Source organism: Trichoderma aggressivum, assembly GCF_033847375.1.
Source record: "Trichoderma aggressivum f. europaeum strain CBS 100526 chromosome Unknown scaffold_094, whole genome shotgun sequence".
NCBI classification, from domain to species: domain Eukaryota; kingdom Fungi; phylum Ascomycota; class Sordariomycetes; order Hypocreales; family Hypocreaceae; genus Trichoderma; species Trichoderma aggressivum.
This window is the reverse complement of record NW_026946459.1, coordinates 6,983-23,925: the sequence shown is the minus strand read 5'-3', so window position 1 is coordinate 23,925 and position 16,943 is coordinate 6,983. Positions and strand designations below refer to the sequence as shown.

Genomic DNA, 16,943 nt, shown 5'->3' with positions numbered 1-16,943 from the left:
CCTTAGCCTCTTTGCTTCAGACGTAAAATGCATCTCTTCCCTTTTGGCACCAAGGCAAAATGATCGGTCATTTCCATGTCGTCGTCGATCGTTGCGCTGCCTATTTCGACGGTGAATTTCCTCATTAATGCGGCCGTTCCTACCTTCAGCTCCATGTATGCCATAGGCTTCCCTAAACATGCTCTCTGCCCTTTGCCCCAAACAAGGATATGTTCATGCATCACATTGAGATGATGTTCAGAAGCGACAAGCCACCTGCCAGGATCAAACCTCTCCGGGTTCGGATACACTGTTGGATCTCTCTGAGTTGTATAAGATTGGCAAGATGCAATACCCTGTAATGAGTAGTAGTGAGCAGGGAATTCGAAAGTGATCCATTGCGCAGAGGCTTACATTCTGGGGAATAACAATTCCATCCACCACTGCACCCCCTTCGCCAGGTGCAAGTCGCTGTAGGCTCGCCGGTGCCGCGGGATGAAATCTCAATGTCTCATGGATGACGGCGTCCAATACGCGCAGCTTCATAACATCCTTATACTCTGGAACCTCTTCAAGTGCTGCTTTGTCTAGTTCAGCTTGCAGCTGCTTTTGCCACTGCGGGTGTTTAGCCAATTCGTAGAACATGTAGGTCAATGTGTTGCTGGTAGTGTCAGTTCCAGCAAAGATTAGATTCGTCATCTCATTGACAATCTCGTTGTCGTCTAGTGGGCCGTAGTCCTTGCTACCGGCAATAAGCTTGGTGAGAAGATCGATGCGATCCCCAGAACGACCATGTCGCGCAATGTACTCGTTGAACTTTTCAGTCCCATATTTCTATATGTTGAATGAGTTTTGGCCGTAAGCTATCACTTCCACACAACAATATACTCACATCATAGAATTCTGAGGCAATTCTCAAAAAATGCTGCATAGGTTTGTGTGGAAGGGCGAGGAGGAGTGGACGAATGGCGGCAAATTGCCACTCGATCAAAAGAGAAGGGAACACTTCATCTAGATCATACAAAATCTCGGGTGATTTTTCATTAGCAAGTCCACCAAAGCTCTGCCCAAAAAAGACTGATCCTATTGCGTGTAAGCCATGGTCACTTTCATCTGAAGTAGACACTAACCAACAACGTCGAGAGCGAATATTCGAAACCATTCCATCAAATCAAGTGGCTGATTAGTTCTCTTAGACAAAACGTGTAGTAGCTTTTGAACTTGTTCTTTTACAAGTGGCTCGACGGCTGCAATAGATGCCGGCGCAAAGACATGCGCAATGCGTTTCTGCCTTGATCGATGCTCTGTCTTATCCAGGATAGTAAAGGAGCTTTGCCGGCCAAAGGCCTCGTATACAGGACCTTTCATAAACTTGTTCCCGGAGCCATAAAGGTCTTTCATAGCCTGTCGACTAGAAAAGGACACTTCCCGAGGACCAATTCTGACAACACTGCCGTACTTCTGGTGGAGCTCGTGGATAGTTTTGGATCGACTTCCTGACATGTCAATGCAGATAAGCCAGAAGCGCGACCACCTTGCTTTCATAGGGCCCGGAACATTTCTGAGCGGGTCTCGTATGATTGACTGTCATTGTTAGCTGAAAACTGTTCGTTACGCGCATTCACGCTGGTTCGGAACTGACCCAGGAGAAGAAGAGGACTAAAGTGCTGGCAATAACAGACACTATAATGGTGGGGTGCCCGATTGTAAACTTTTTAATATTGTTTGAATGATCCAGTAGGATCAAAGATATTGTAGAGATGTTCATTTTTTAATCCAAATCATCCCCAATCTCTCAATGTATGATAGAAGGTGCAAGAAATGCAAATAACACAGTCGATGCTACATATATAACTACCTCATCGATTCCCTTTAAACTCCCAATTACCTACTAAGTCCTATTATGTAGCCTCAGAGGGTTCAACACAGAGCTTACGGTCAGTCTTACCTCAGATGTTCCGCTGTTGTCCGTAGTCCTCCGTATTTTCCCGCCGTGAACCGACAAGAAGGCAGTAGGGCTCCCAAAGGCAATGCCGATAGCGATTGCCGTATCAATAAGCGAATGATGATGTAAAATAGAAAGCGAATGACTCTGAGAGCTGCGAGTTGATAGCTCCGGAGATTGGGATAAAAGTTTCTGAGCATGAGTTATGAGGGAAAGGGTAGACTGACTTTACTAGTCTCACTATCTAAAGATCTGGAGGACATAAGTCTTAGCTGATGCCATTGTTTATTCATTGCTTTGGCTAGAACTCAATCGTATTACATATTATTGTCATATTTTCTAATTACAAAATGCCTATCAACGTTCCTTGGACTCGCCTCATCCGCTTCGAATCCGAGGAGGATGCCAACATTCACTACGGCGAGCCGATAATTTCTACTAGCCAATCTAACCTTGGACAATGGCGAAAATTACAACCACTAAAAGCTAAGAAGATTACTGGAAATCCTCTTGATTCATCCTGTATCATCACCGATATAGTACTGACAGTTCGGCGACTGCTTGCGCCACTTGCAAGACAAGACATATCTGCTATTCGATGCATCGGCGGAAACTATCGCACTCATTGTGAGTCACTACATCCCAGAAAATCAGAAGGCCTACTTTGCTCATTAATTTGAAGTGGATGAGCTTAATATTCCGCCTCCAGCGTTTCCATGCATGTTTCCCAAGTTTCCAAACTCAATAGTTGGTCCTGGAGAAAACATTGAGATTCCAAAAATTGCACAAGATGATCAGGCAGATTATGAGGGTGAACTTGTCATTGTGATAGGTAAGGAAGCAAAGAACGTTTTGGTGGAAGATGCATACGATTACATTGCTGGCTATACAGTGGGCAACGACATGTCTGCTCGAAAATGGCAAGGCAATTTTACGAGTAACTGCATCCCGCCTCCTCAAGCCGGATTTTCGAAAGCATTTGACTCGTTTTGCCCAATAGGCCCATGTATCACGGCAGCACACGTCAGTAACCCCATGTCGTCATCGTACTCAAAGCTAATGAATCTCGCAGCTCGTGCCTGATCCTCAAGCTCTCAGTCTTCGTACATGGGTAAACGGAGAACTGCGACAGGATTCCAACACCTCTTACATGCTATTCAATGTCGCTCAGATTATTCAGTTTCTTAGCCAGGGCACAACACTTTATGCGGGAGATGTGATTCTCACCGGAACACCGAGCGGTCCAGGCTTCACAATGCGACCACCAAAGTGGCTTCAGCACGGAGACAAGATTGAGATCAGAATTGGGAATCTCGGCACACTTGTAAACTCGGTAACATATGCTTAATGGTTTTTTTTCTATTCAATATTTACATAGATGGCCGATATTCGATGCATGATGCAGCTCCAGCTTCAGTTTGCCACTGGCAATATTGGCTTTTAACACTGATGTGCACCGATTCATTAATATTCTTCAATCATATGTCTCTCATGATTATCTATTATTCATAAATGGTACTTTGGTTCTAAACCCAGATGCAATCTAAGCGCCAAGAAAGCCACTGATGAGCTCGTTAATTATGGCCGGCCGCGTCACATGTAAAAAATGATCCGCGTCCGGAACTTCTACCAGATTGGCTTGCTGGAGATTCTGTCGCAAGTACAATGCTGTAGTAGCGGGAACCTCCTTTCCAAGAGATGACGAGATCAAAAGCGTTGGGGCCTTGACTCGAGGAACATACTGACGATCATCGTCATGAGCCATAATCTTGAAGAACCCGTTTAGGGTGTCAGTGCCGGCATTGTAAGACATGGTACGGAACCACGAAACAACCCTCGAGGCATCTTCTGCCGTAAGATCTTGGAACACAATTGCTGGATCGAGAACCGCATTAGTAATTGCCTCGATGCCTCGATCGCTGGCTGCAACAAAATGATTGTTCAGTTGCTCCTCGGTAAAGCCGTACGGGTAGTCAGTGTCGTTCCTCTTAAATTTGGGGCTAGCATTCAAAGTCACTAGCTTATTCACACGCTCGGCCTGCTGCGCAGCAAATCGCAGAGCAACGTGTCCAGCTGACGCGAATCCCACGAAGCTCGCCTTGGGAATCTTGAGATGATCCATCACGGCGAGAATGTCGCTACAGTATAGCTGCGTTACATCCTTGACGTCAACAGGGAGTTTAGACGATGCACCATAGCCTCGGAGATCAACAAAAATGTTATGGTACTTGTCAGCGAAAGCCTCATATTGCGCGGACCATGAGCGGCTGTCGAGTGGCAATCCGTGAATCCACACAATCGGCTCGGCATTTGTTGGACCGGCTTGTCTGAATGCGAGTACTCCGCCGTTCGCATCAAGTGTTTGAATGGGCGCGGGGAGATTGATCTTGATCGGTCTTGGGTATGTAGATAGTCTTATGATGTCCTGCCTCTCGCCATAGCCTGGTAGCCTCTTTTTTGAGGAAAAGTCAACGCCATCCAACCCTGGAACGAAAATTTTGGTGAGGTCATCTCGAGCAATCCGAAGTTGTTTCGCAGCATAGTCGGTGACGCATCCAGAAAGAAGCTGCCGTGCATCCTCGACTACGACACGCATGCGCGTATTCATGGCGAACCAATCATCCGGGCTTGAGATCTTGGGAAGCTCTGATACCGTTAATGTTGAAGCGTTAATCTCCGGTCGCATATTGTTTTCGAGAGCGTAAGCTGGATACTGTGCGAACATGGTTTCACCAAGATGCGTCATGCCCGTCATGGCATTCCACAGTAAGCGAAATCCATGCTCATGGATACGCAATGAATCGGGGGTCGCCGGACCTTGGACCTTAGGGACTGCCCCATGCGGTGCAATGTAGAGCCGTTCCAGTGGAAGATCCAGATCTGATGACTCAATGAGGATTTGAGCAACAGATGAGGTGCCAATAGTTACGCCAGAAGTTTCACGTCCCTGTTGGCCAGTAATGATTACCATGGCTTTTTTCCAATCAAAGTCGTTGGACCTGAGCCACCTTCGAGAGCGGTAGGAAAGATCGAGTCCAACGAGAAAGAACGTGGCAATCATGACAGCGTTGAAGGGCACTGTTGCTCCGAGTACATCACCGGTTGCTTCAATGTAGTTCTCGCGATAGAACTCGGCGTTTAGTTTCGACGAGTCTGCGAGAACTGTTTCGAGGAATCTTATAGTCAAGGTACAGGCGTAATCCACCATGGAAGCAATAGCGGCTTCACGTCCTTGAAAGGCTTCTGCCTGAATGAAGTTCTTCCAAAGGACCGTCGAGTTGACCTTTTGTGATGCACGTGTTTTCTCAAGTAGATTTTGAGCCTGTTCCTGCCATACCGTATCAGGCACCCCATTGTCGCGAATCTGGATAAGAGACGCAAGGGCTGGCCCAAGATGTGAAACTGCAGCCAACTCCTTGAAACCTCTGCTTCCGAGGCGAAAGTTGATGTATGATGGGTCAAGTCCTTTTCCGGGAAAGAGAATCATGTCGAAGCTAGTTGCCACCAGCAGCGGTAATGAATTTGTAGTTTCCGTCTCAGATTCGGTCAGCGTAGCGCCAATGCCCGTCTTGGAGGATGTATATGCAGTGAAGAGCTCAAGGAACTCGGGGACCTGGAACGCAAGCCCTTTTGGAGCTTCTTCCTGGGTATCTTGTGTGCTAGTGAACTTGTAAACGCGAGACGCCGTCCTGAAACGTTGATCCTTTGTCAGACTCTCGGCGACAATGAGATAAATCTGATCATCTCTTACTACTGGAGTGGCGTCTGTTCCTCCTAAAGTTGGGAATCTGGCTACTTCTTTGAGCTGACCATTTTCCAGGATAAAAATCGCCGACTGAAGGTCTGTGACTGGATTCTCTCTCGTTCCTGTGATGAAGTTCACAAGTACTAGGTACATTTGACCCTGATCCTGAATCACGGCTAGTTCACGACCGCCAGATCCTGTAGTCAACGTCTGATGGATATCAAAAGTCTTGCCATTCCATCGATAGAGAACGCTACCCTCTGTCAACAGGGCAAAAGCAAGATAGGAATCATTTCCATCTTGGAAGAAAGCAAATGCACGTCCATGTACACCATCGAGAGTTTGAAAATGAACGAAAGAATGTCCGTCCCACCGCAGAATGATTGATGGCTCGACATGGTCGGCGTAAGCAAGGTAGTCCTCTTCGCCAATGGCAAAGTGAAGATAGTTATAACCCCATTTTGACGGAACTGTCTGGAATGCCTTGAACTTGTTACCATCCCACTCGTATATGACGGAGTCCGCTGGGATTTTAGGTATGAGACTAGGGAGCTGAACCCCTTGGGCGAGACCTAAAAAGTGTCTTCCCTTTATACTAAAGTATCTCCATTGCTTTGCTGCAAAGGTGGCGATGCGCTGGAACTCGACAAAACAGGTTCCATTCCACTCAAAAATTATTGACTCAACATCCATTTCATATGGACCTTGGCCGGAGCGCAGACTTGCGGTAGCTAGGAAGCTCCGGCCGCCAATAGTGAAAAACTCGGCATCTTCACCACCAGGGACCGGCAACGTCTGGAAAACTTGATATTCCCCACTGCCTTCGTGAAGTCTGTAGAGCAGCAGGGTAGTGTCACTATTTCCAAGATTCATGCCGACGGCACCATTGGGTATGTCCTCCGCTAATTGAGGGATCGCCAAGTAATGACGACCCTGTATCTCAAAGGCGGCCATAGCGCGAGCGCCAGATGTGCCCAAGGTTTGGACGAGTTGAAGTTCGACCTTGGTCATATTGCGTAATTAAAAAATGGCTTGATGAAGTCGGTAAACAGTCTCTTTCAAGAATAAATGTTAATGCACTGGTCTTAGTTTGCCAAAAGTGAGAACACAGTTTTGAGTAGTTTTTAGATCTGCTTTGATTGCTTTATTATCGCAGGCGTACACATGGGAGCGAAGCATCCGGAAGCATCACCCACCCTATTCGCCCCAGGTCAGCATGTAATCTTCTCATGTCGGCGAAATTGGAGGTTTGGCAGCTGGGTACAACGGGACACAGCGGCCCTGGACGGCTAGCGGCGGAGAAGGACGGTCACGGACGGTCCATTGCGGGGGACTTCAGTCTCACTGGCCCATGTTTGGTTGTGTACATTGTAATGTACATTGTAATGGAATGCAAACACTTCTATACTCCTGGTTTGAATGCAATCATATATGCATATTGGAAGTAAATTATAGCTTTAAATGCTTTCTAGTATTTCGCTAGTCCAGGTCCAAAGTTTATGTGCTACCTCTTCATTTATAGCCATCTTGTCCTTATTCACGTCGCCATTGCTCATTACTCCCACCGGCTTGTAGTACGCTCCGTTAACAAGCTCATTCCTGTTTGCTCCTGCAGCCGCCCATAATTGGTTGAGAACGCCCTCCTCTGGAGTAAGGATGGAAGTGCCTAGGATAAAGTTTGAAACATGTAAAAAGGCCGAATCTGCAAACGATAGACTGTTTACCAAATCTGTTTTCACAACGCCAGGGTGAACTGAGACTGCCATTATCTTCGGAAATCGACGCCCAAGTTCCGCCGCATATACAAGATTCGCAAATTTGGATTGGCTATGGGGAATTTTCTTGTCAATACAACTATTCCAATATCTCAAATTTAAGCAGGTGAGTGAAGATGTGATGTTACCCGTATCTTAACAGCCAAATTGGCATTCCACCTTTTTCCGTTTGCATTTTATCATACCATATGCCGCTCGGTGGGTGTCCTTTCCACCCTTCTGATGTTAGGCACACGACTCGCACGTCAGAGTTCGGCATCTCCGCAGTTCGCGTGAGAACTGGTAAAAGTTCATGTATAATCATGGCATGGGCCAAATGGTTGACTGCAAAATGGATCTCAAATCCATCTCTGCTTACTGCTGGAGGTACTGCCATAACACCTGCATTGCACATGAGGATATCCAACCGGCCGTGTGCGAATTGGTTGATACTCGCTCGTACTGACTCAAGAGAACTGAAATCAATCTCTAGAAAAGTTAATCCCACGCCTGGATTCTCTGCCTTGATATCATTCATGACAGCGTCGGCCGCTTTTTGGTTACGGCCAGTGAAATAAATGTGCTGAGGATTATGCTTTGCGAGAGCCTGAATGGACTGCTTCCCCAAGCCGGCAGTTCCTGAGGTAATAGGTATAAGAAATTGTGTCCTAGTTATAAAGCGAGATAAGATAATGTACTCAAGACATACCTCCAGTAACAAGGACAACTTTGCCGCTCAGAGACGGGATGTCTTTTTCAGGATTGAAATCGGCGATTCCAGCGAGACGTGGCATTTTGAGGAATGGAAGACGAGTATGATTAAATTGGATGTGCTGGATGTTTGTTTTGTGCGAGATGAAAGAAGGAGCTCGCAATATCCATGACAAGCAGATTATATAGCCCTCTGAGTTCAGGATTCTTCCAGGTGGATTTGGCTTACACAGCCTTGGCATTGCCAAAACAAGCGTTAGCGCGTCACGGTCTTGCATTAGGCTGGTATTGCTAATTGGCTATCCAATCACATACAGCCAACTATCACAGTGGGTCAATGTTTTGTATTAAACTCTTGGTAATTTGGTAGCCCGGCATTGGCGGACTGATTCACGCCGTCTTTATTGCCTCCTATTCTCACATCTCCGTGAGAAGTATTCAACACTATCACATTCTTCTCAATGAAAAACTACAGAAACAGATAATACTGTCACCCATCTATAACAGCTCTAAGGTACAGTCCACTAGCAAGCCCAAATGCCTAAAATTCAGGGCACTCCTGGTTTATTTCGTGTGATAGATCTGACGGGGGTGATGTTAGATAGGTATGGACCAGGATTGTTGGAGAGGAGTGATAGATCCAGTGGAAAGAAAGAAGCGGCAGAATCGTCTTCGCCAGAGGATAGCACGTAAGTATAGAAAGATTCTTCAAATTCAGAGCTACCAAGCCAATGAGAGATATAGCGAGGTCGCAGGCAGTCCTTGGGAACCATGGTGCGCTTCTTCGTATGTAAAACTGATTTATAGCCAGGAGAGAAAAAAAGGACTGCCACCTATGCAAAGCTTACGTCCAGCATCGATTCCTCCTGGAATGGTTTCGGCATTTTGATATCTGGAGCGCCACCGCCACACACGCCTATGCCTAGGAGCGAAGGTCTCATCAGTCCCAAGTATTTTCGACAGGATTCACTCGACATAGATCCTCATAGTTCATTTGAGCCAGCGACAGGAACCTGGAAAATAGAAGTAAACATGGTTATCCCGCCTCTCATGTTTTACACGACAGCGGCAACTTTTGGACAGGCAACGCCTCCTCTCATTTTCCCGCTCAGCCCAGACCATTGCTTACTTACCATGGTTCAATACAACGTTCAGCGCGCTTCACTATTCAATATGGCCGTTCTATCTCTTCTAGAACAACTTCCTCTAGAATGTGGAGGCACCATCAACCTTCCAAGCTTAGCCATAGATCCGCCTAGCTCCATCCCACCTGAGCTTGTGCCCACCACTTTGCAGAAATCCACACCTCACGCGTACTGGATAGACATATTCCCGTGTCACATTATGCGAGACAATCTGATCCGTCTTTATGGGCAATATGATTCTCATGACCTGCATCGTGATCTAGCCAAGAGTTTGTACGAAGGATTTGTTGATGGAGAACAGCGCGGCTGTATGATTTGGGGCGAGCCATGGACAGTCAACGGCTGGGAAGTAAGTGAAGGATTCGTCAAGAAATGGGGGTTTTTACTCACAGGCTGCTCGGGTCTTCTGGCATCAACGAACTACTGGAGGAAATCGCGGGGTGAAGATAGTTTGGCGATAGAACTAAAAGAATAGTAATTATTCGTTGAGGTCCAAGTCAAAATGATATCTACGTATTCTACCATATTTCTAAAATAACTATCTTGTATTACGATACTTAGTTAGACGGCCACAACCAAAGAACTATTTTCTACCTCACCTTATACCCAAGGTACAGTTATCAACAACCCTTAGCGTCTTTTATTCCCTCTGTCGTATTATTTAATTTGCAATAGTTAATATCGCAGCAGTTATTAATCGGACGGCCAATGCTCCATGTAAAGTTATTGGCCCAAAATCCACCGTTCCTAGGTTAAGGCTAGTCCCTGGCCATATATCATGCAACTCAATGGGTCAATCATAATCCCACAAATGGCGCTTGCACAAACTGCTGTACCTTGAAGCAAGATTCCGGGTGGGTCGGGTTAGCCGTAGCCATCCGGATAGCGATCTCTGATGGCTAGGCCAGCTCCGCGTAAGGAGGCCAAGCGGGTTGCTCTCCCACAGGGACAACAAAGCTGCCATTTGACGATCTCAACAGTAGTTTCATCGTCTATAAAAGGCTCGTTTCCTCTCTCTTCGAACAACAACTGTTCGAACAGCATAAGACACTTCTCACAGTGTTATCAAAACAATTTCCGACAGTTATCTTTGCCTCTACCCATCATCGCAAGATCCGGTATCTCTGAGGTCACTAGACTGAATCAAGGAAGAGTCGCAAAGTTCTTTACAAACAGCTTTGTAAATGGAGCCCGCTGATGACAGTGGACGAAATACCAGTCAGCTCTTGGGGGGCTTCGAATATAACTGGAATGATCCTAACTTAATTGAGGTCTAAGTTTCCACGTCTTGGATTGCTCCAGCTGATCGCCATAGACAATATAAAACAACAATATTACGCTACGAAATTAATCAAAGGTATTATAATTTTGAAGATAGTAGTTTCTTTGAGAGTAGTTAATTTGCAAGGGAAGTAACTTGAATAGCTGAACAGAAAAACTAATAGACTATTTTCCCCAGAGAGATCTAAGTCAACCTCTCTCTAGCAGGTACCCAGCTACTAAATAAGAGAGATAAAAACAGCAGTATTATCCTCCTTACTTATTTCAGACTATTTCATTTATCCCGCCGTGACCTTAGTACTAATAGTTAATGCAATACCAGCCCCTTTCCCTCATTTCGCATAAACCACAACTACTAACCTCAGACTTGCGACGAATCTAACCCCCCTCCATCTACTGCCCAAGTTTAAACTTAGCGCTGTTAGGAAGAGCATATTTAGCCTCAGCGGCCCCAGCCTCCGTAACATTCACCACGTGCAGTCCGCAGTACTGAAGACTGTCTGGTACGTGGCGTGGAAGTCGCTCTCTTCGATGACCGTGGTGTCCCTTTTGAGCATGCACTTCTTCTCACCCGTGAGCCTGATGAAGTGGCCGCGCCCATGGCCCCAGTCGATACAGAATTCCTTAACGCCTTCGACCTGCGTGGCGCCATGGCAGCCCTCGTCGAAGTTGGAGACGGAGTACGCCTTGTTTATATCATCGTTCCACCAGGTCCCACGGGCGCAGCAGGTAGCGCCAACAACTTGCTCCCAGTTAACGACCCAGCGGCTAGCAATGGCAGGCGTGGCAGCGAGAAGGACAGAGGTTGCGAGTAGAGAGATATGCATGTTATAGGTTGCAGGGTGGTGGGCTTTGAGTGTATAATAATGGGGATAATAACACGTAGTTCAGCAATTCGTAATAGCTAAGCGCAAAAGCAGTTTTTAGAGCTAATTGAGTGTATTGATAATTGTGTATTTTTCTAGTTTAGGTTTGCGGCGTACAAAGGATATAAATACCGCTGTGTGAGCCTCTACTTGAGCTTACAATAACATAGGACATGTCCGGACAGCTCAGAGTTCACATATGTCATTTGACTTTGTGACCCATGCGTATTGCATATTATATTATATATTATGTATTATGTATTATGTATTGTATATTGCGTATTGCGTATTGCGTATTGCATTCTGCTTACTGCATATTGCGTATTGCGTATTCTGTATTGTGTATTGCTATTAACCTAATACTTAAAGTTGTAATAAGGCGCTTAATAAGTATATGGGATTCTATGGATTTGACATATATGGGGTCTTTCTAGCAAGTATCTAACCTGGCCTGATAAGCAGTGCACTATAACAAAGTATAGGTATATATATATATATGTATATATTTTATTTTATAATTTAAGGGTAAGTTAAGGTTAGTTTAGGCTAATTCAGCAGGAATCGGGGCATTTGCATACTTGTCAGCCCGGGTTGGATACTTGCTAGAAAGTCCCTAACTTTACTGTAGATTGGCCTAAAATCTCATAGTCCCCATATCACGGTAATGGTGTTGCTTCCTTCAACTCGCCATCTGTGGGGCCTCGGCCATTGTAATAGAAGGGATCAATGCGATTACATGAACAGCCCAGCGTCTCTATGAACCTTGTAGCGAGTCGCGTGTTCGGAGTTGCGGATGTATTGTATACCAAGATGGGTCATATATTGATCGCGTGGCGCAGCCGCGAGAATGGTTGCACCCACCCCAAATGTTTACATAGGAGTACGGAATGATTATAGCAGCAGTAAAGGTTAGTGCACGCAGCTACATTGAGGATTGCCACCTCTCATATCGCATCCTCGGTGCAACAATCCCCCCCTCCCTTTTTTTAAAACAAAAGGATATAAGAGCAGTTAGTTCATTCCTTGCGGCCAATTTTGAGCCAGTGTCCTCTGCATCACAATAGTAGGCGTGACAAAATGCAGATCAACCCCGTGGCCCGAGGAATTCGGCAGTATCCGCATGCAGTAACAAGTCTTTAACGCATCTCGTTATGAGCTTCTCTAGCGCTTGGTTTCGATTTTTTAATCATAATGTATTTAGAAGAAAATGGCATATAATCTCGGCCCGAAAGATGCGGTCCCCAAAAGGGGTATGCAGATAGACATTATAAATAGAAAGCAAAATAAGCATCCCAATCAACTTCTAACTATTACTGCAAATCACAGTTCAGGTTTAATCACGTATCATCAGATATCGAAAATGCAATCATCCATCAGGACAGTTGGAGTGGTAGGCACCGGTGTTATTGGTGCCAGCTGGACAGCTCTTTTCCTTAGCCGTGGACTGAGGGTCATTGTGTCTGACCCTGCTCCTGGTGCGAAAGACCGTCTTTTTGCATACCTTCAAGATTCATGGCCGATGCTGAAGGAACTTGGTCTCCATGATGATGCATCTATATCCAATTGCACTTTCGTGGGCGAAAGCTTGGGTGATCATTGCAGTGAAGTAGATTTCATCCAAGAGGTATGAGTTTGTTTGAACATGGCTTTCATTTGTCGCTGACGAACTCAAAGAATGCGCCCGAAAGGCCAGATCTAAAGCGAGGTCTCTTGGCTCTCTTAGATGCGAAAGCGAAAAAAGATGTGGTGATAGCTTCTTCTTCATCAGGTATTCCATCGTCGCAATTTATTAGCGAGTGCCAAAATCCAGAACGTGTTCTGATTGGCCACCCGTTCAACCCGCCACACTTGGTATTATTCTGTACATGATTACTCCTTAGATCATAGCTAATTTATGGTGAAGATGCCACTGGTTGAAGTCGTACCACACGCCAAAACCAATTCATACACAGTTGATACTGCTATGTCGTTTTATAAAGCCATGGGCAAAAGCCCTGTCTTAGTAAACCAAGAATGCCCTGGCTTTGTGGCAAATCGACTTCAGGCAGCTCTTGCCAGGGAAGCATACAGCCTCGTTCATCGAGGCATTGTCTCGGCCGAAGCTTGTGGTGAGAGTTTACGACTACCACCCTGAATGAATTAAGCTGACAGAATAATGAGATATCTGCGTTACCACGGGAATCGGCCTTCGATGGGCATTTACGGGTCCTTTTATGACCAATGTTCTCGGCGGAGGGGGAGGAAAAGATGGATTTCATCGACTAATCACTCACCTGGGTCCGGGCATTCGAAAATGGTTAGAAGACATGGATGCTCATACATTCGCTTTCAGCGAGAAGGAAATCCAAGAGTTGGACAAAAGTGTGCTGCACATGTTGGAAGGGACAGACATTGCGAGTGTAGAGAGCCAACGGGACAAAGGTCTTGTCGAGCTCATCAACAGCAAGAAAGCGGCTCCTAGCTTGAGGTAACACCTACCAGAATGCGGTTCTCCAATACTTTCGTATATCCAGATGGATAGTTTCGTACACAGATACTTCTAATCAATCAAGGATTATCCAAAAAAAACTTTCAGCCCATAAGAAAAATATTTTCTCATTCTGCCATTTTATTTTGACTATAGAATTAATGTGTGAGACACGAAAATCGGGCTTCAACCAAGTCTTACAAACAAACCTGATACGCGATGACATTACGCAAGTAAAAGAGATCAAGGTACAGTAAGTAGCAATTTGCGACGCACTCGTCACGCTCCTTTCTCACATGTTTTAGATCAATGAGCAGCTGGCAAGTCAGAGTGAAGCCTGACACTCCTAGAGCCTAACGAGTGTTGAAGGCGCATGATCTGGTGCCGGGTATGCGACTGTCGAGCTCTCCGTGTGCCCCGCACCTCGGCCCGCGGAATGAAACTCTGCTTTAGTCCATCACATTTTCCAAGGGATATCAGCTGCTGTATCAAATTTGTTATTCTTCGGTATATATGGAAGCATGGGAAATCGAGCCGCAGAATTCTAATCCGGATCAGCCGAAGATGAATATTTCTCTCCTTTCCGGCTACAGTTCCCCGACTAAGTACGTCCTCGCCATTCCGCCCTTGTGTGTGTTTTTGATTGCTCACCAATGTATTTAGCGTAGTGGTTCCTTTGTACCTGGAATATTGAGGCCCGCGAGGTAGCCACTGTATAGCTCGTGCGCAAATAAACAAACGGCCCTACCACAATTTCATAACTATACGCAAACAACCAATATCTGAAATCGGGATAAAATGATACATAAAGTAGGTTTAACCAAGAACCAACGGCCGCTGCCACTAGGGCTGATGTGCGTAGGCATCAAATCAGTAGCTACCTCGTACTAAGCTATGGGAACATTCACATTCTTCGAGGTTTTGTCTAAACACGTGGGAAATTTCTACTAATTTGAAAAAGGAAAGAAAAAGCGAGAGACAATTGCCCAAAATTGATGCTAGAGTATCTCTTGAGATGAATCTTTAATGCCAAGTAATGCTGCGGTCATAATAGCAGTGAGGTACAGATGGTGTAGTCCAACGAGGAGTTGCAAAGTCAACCCCCAGCCTAACAACTGGACTGAGCAATTGCATATGTCCCCAATGACTCTTCTCAAACGTTGTCATGATCGGCGAGTCTGGGGCGAAATATTCCGGATAGACCCTCTTCCAACCATTCATCACTACCATGAGCAGCTCCGAAACGTACTGCGAAGGTTCCATACCCTCCCACTGGAAGGTCTTCTCGTTCTGGTGAACCACCTCTGGTGAATATAGCCCAATTTCAGGTAGAAGAGATATCGCATCCGCCGCGACTAGAGAACTGAGCACGCGGTAGGAACCTCCGTTGCGCGTGCGATCACGAAGAGCCATCAAAGCCCCGAGAGCTCCAACAAGTCCCGTAGTCATGTCTGAAATGGGAAGAGGTGGCAGAATACTGGTTCCATCAGTGTAACCAAGAGAACGCCCTGTCACGAAAGAGGCACCAGAGGCCGCATCTCCAATTTGCTGCCATCCAGGCCTCTCGTAGAAAGGACCGTCAGGTCCGTACGCGTTTTCTTCCACGTAAACAATCCCTTTACCTCGTTTGTTGGCCGTCTCGAGGAGGTGGTTCAAACCGTAACCTTTCCTCTCCAAGGAACCTGGCCGGAAGCCTTGGATAAAAATATCCACATCTTGAACAAGCTCCTCCAGCCGAGCTCGATCATCATCCTTTGTGAGGTCGAGATCGATGGTTCGCACTCCAGCATTCAGCGCCAATTGCAGGGCCTATGGTTTACACGAAGTCAGTTCATGGTATAAAGCCCCAAATGGAATTATATCTTACGTTTAGGTCTGGGAGTTTACTACAATTGACGCGAATCACGTCCGCCCCAAATGCAGCCAGCGTAGTTCCAATCACTGGGCCAGCAATGATTCGAACAAGTTCCACAACCTTGATACCTGCCAACGGGCGCTTGTCTCCCGGTAAGACTGGCAAAGGAGTCGGAGGTATAGGTACAGCATGGGACTGACGAGAATAATTGACAATGGGGTGGTTCTGTAGGCGCTTCCCCATCAAAGTCTTGCTCCATCCTTCTGGAGTGTAGCAGATGCTCCCACAAAACCCATTCTTCAACATAATCATCTCCAGCTCGTCTGCGGAAAACTTTTGCACTTGCTCGCGAATAAGGTCATAAGCCTCGTCCAGGGAGTCGCATTTGGTGGCAGGATCAACACCGATGGCTCGGAGGACAGGGTCCGCATCAAGGGACCCATGAAGCTGATACCAAACACCGGGCGTTTTAGTGGGATAAATGGCTGTGGTTCTCAGTCTAAGAGGGCTATCAAAAACACCCTTTTCGAAATCACGATCGAAGATAGAGGACCCCTTGCCTATCTTCACAAGCTCGCTGACATCGTATCCATTCAGTCGAATGGTGAATACAGATCCCAGCCAGATTGCAGCTTGATCGGTATTGATGATGACACTCTGATCTGCCAGCTCTTGGCCGTCACGTTCGGCAATCAGTTCATTCGCTACAACGCCACACATAGCATGAAGTGCAGCGGCAACGACGGGGGCTTTTAGGGGCCCTGGGATTATGGGTTCCTCATGGCCGTGAAATTTGACCGACTCCCACACGTCGCGATTCTTCGTAAAGTTTGGCGTCGCATTAGCAAGAATTTCGAAGACTCGACGTGCATCATCAGGAACAGCAAGAAAGCTCTTGTCGACAAAGGTGCCCGGGCCGTAAATCTCCGGGCAGGGAAGAGTTGTGTGTGTTGCAGGCATTCTAGAAGCCACTTGATTTAGGAGAGCAAGTTGAGGAGAGCAGAGTGCATGGCAGGGTAAATAGAATCGTTCTGTGCTATTTATATTCAGAAATATGTACAACTTTTACCATAGTTCAAACTGCTCTACCAACTCTTCCGTGCTGGAATCTCCGAGGATATTTGCCACCTCCCAACCGATGTCCACTTCAATGCATTTGAAGTGAATTCCGATTTGCTGATGAATATGAAATAAC

At 46.2% G+C, this 16,943-nt stretch overlaps 5 protein-coding genes across 5 annotated transcripts; 1 reads left to right on the top strand and 4 right to left on the bottom strand.

The window, feature by feature from the left end:
- Positions 1-2: 2 nt before the first annotated feature.
- On the bottom strand, positions 3-1,482 carry Triagg1_10909 (uncharacterized protein; the record flags this gene model as incomplete). The annotated part of the gene is made up of 4 exons (XM_062895033.1): positions 3-335; positions 394-813; positions 872-1,062; positions 1,110-1,482. The coding sequence occupies 4 exons, from the start codon at positions 1,480-1,482 to the stop codon at positions 3-5; spliced, it is 1,317 nt and encodes a 438-aa protein (XP_062750135.1).
- Positions 1,483-2,274: 792 nt separating this feature from the next.
- Triagg1_10908 (uncharacterized protein) lies at positions 2,275-3,272 on the top strand (the record flags this gene model as incomplete). Its single annotated transcript, XM_062895032.1, has 3 exons — positions 2,275-2,551; positions 2,607-2,947; positions 2,997-3,272. The coding sequence occupies 3 exons, from the start codon at positions 2,275-2,277 to the stop codon at positions 3,270-3,272; spliced, it is 894 nt and encodes a 297-aa protein (XP_062750134.1).
- A 195-nt stretch (positions 3,273-3,467) lies between these two features.
- Positions 3,468-6,680, bottom strand: Triagg1_10907 (uncharacterized protein; the record flags this gene model as incomplete). Its single annotated transcript, XM_062895031.1, has 1 exon — positions 3,468-6,680. One exon carries the CDS (start codon positions 6,678-6,680, stop codon positions 3,468-3,470), a length of 3,213 nt encoding a protein of 1,070 aa, XP_062750133.1.
- Positions 6,681-11,027: 4,347 nt separating this feature from the next.
- On the bottom strand, positions 11,028-11,387 carry Triagg1_10906 (uncharacterized protein; the record flags this gene model as incomplete). Its single annotated transcript, XM_062895029.1, has 1 exon — positions 11,028-11,387. The coding sequence occupies one exon, from the start codon at positions 11,385-11,387 to the stop codon at positions 11,028-11,030; it is 360 nt and encodes a 119-aa protein (XP_062750132.1).
- Positions 11,388-14,916: 3,529 nt separating this feature from the next.
- On the bottom strand, positions 14,917-16,708 carry Triagg1_10905 (uncharacterized protein; the record flags this gene model as incomplete). The annotated part of the gene is made up of 2 exons (XM_062895028.1): positions 14,917-15,702; positions 15,761-16,708. 2 exons carry the CDS (start codon positions 16,706-16,708, stop codon positions 14,917-14,919), a joined length of 1,734 nt encoding a protein of 577 aa, XP_062750131.1.
- Positions 16,709-16,943: the final 235 nt, after the last annotated feature.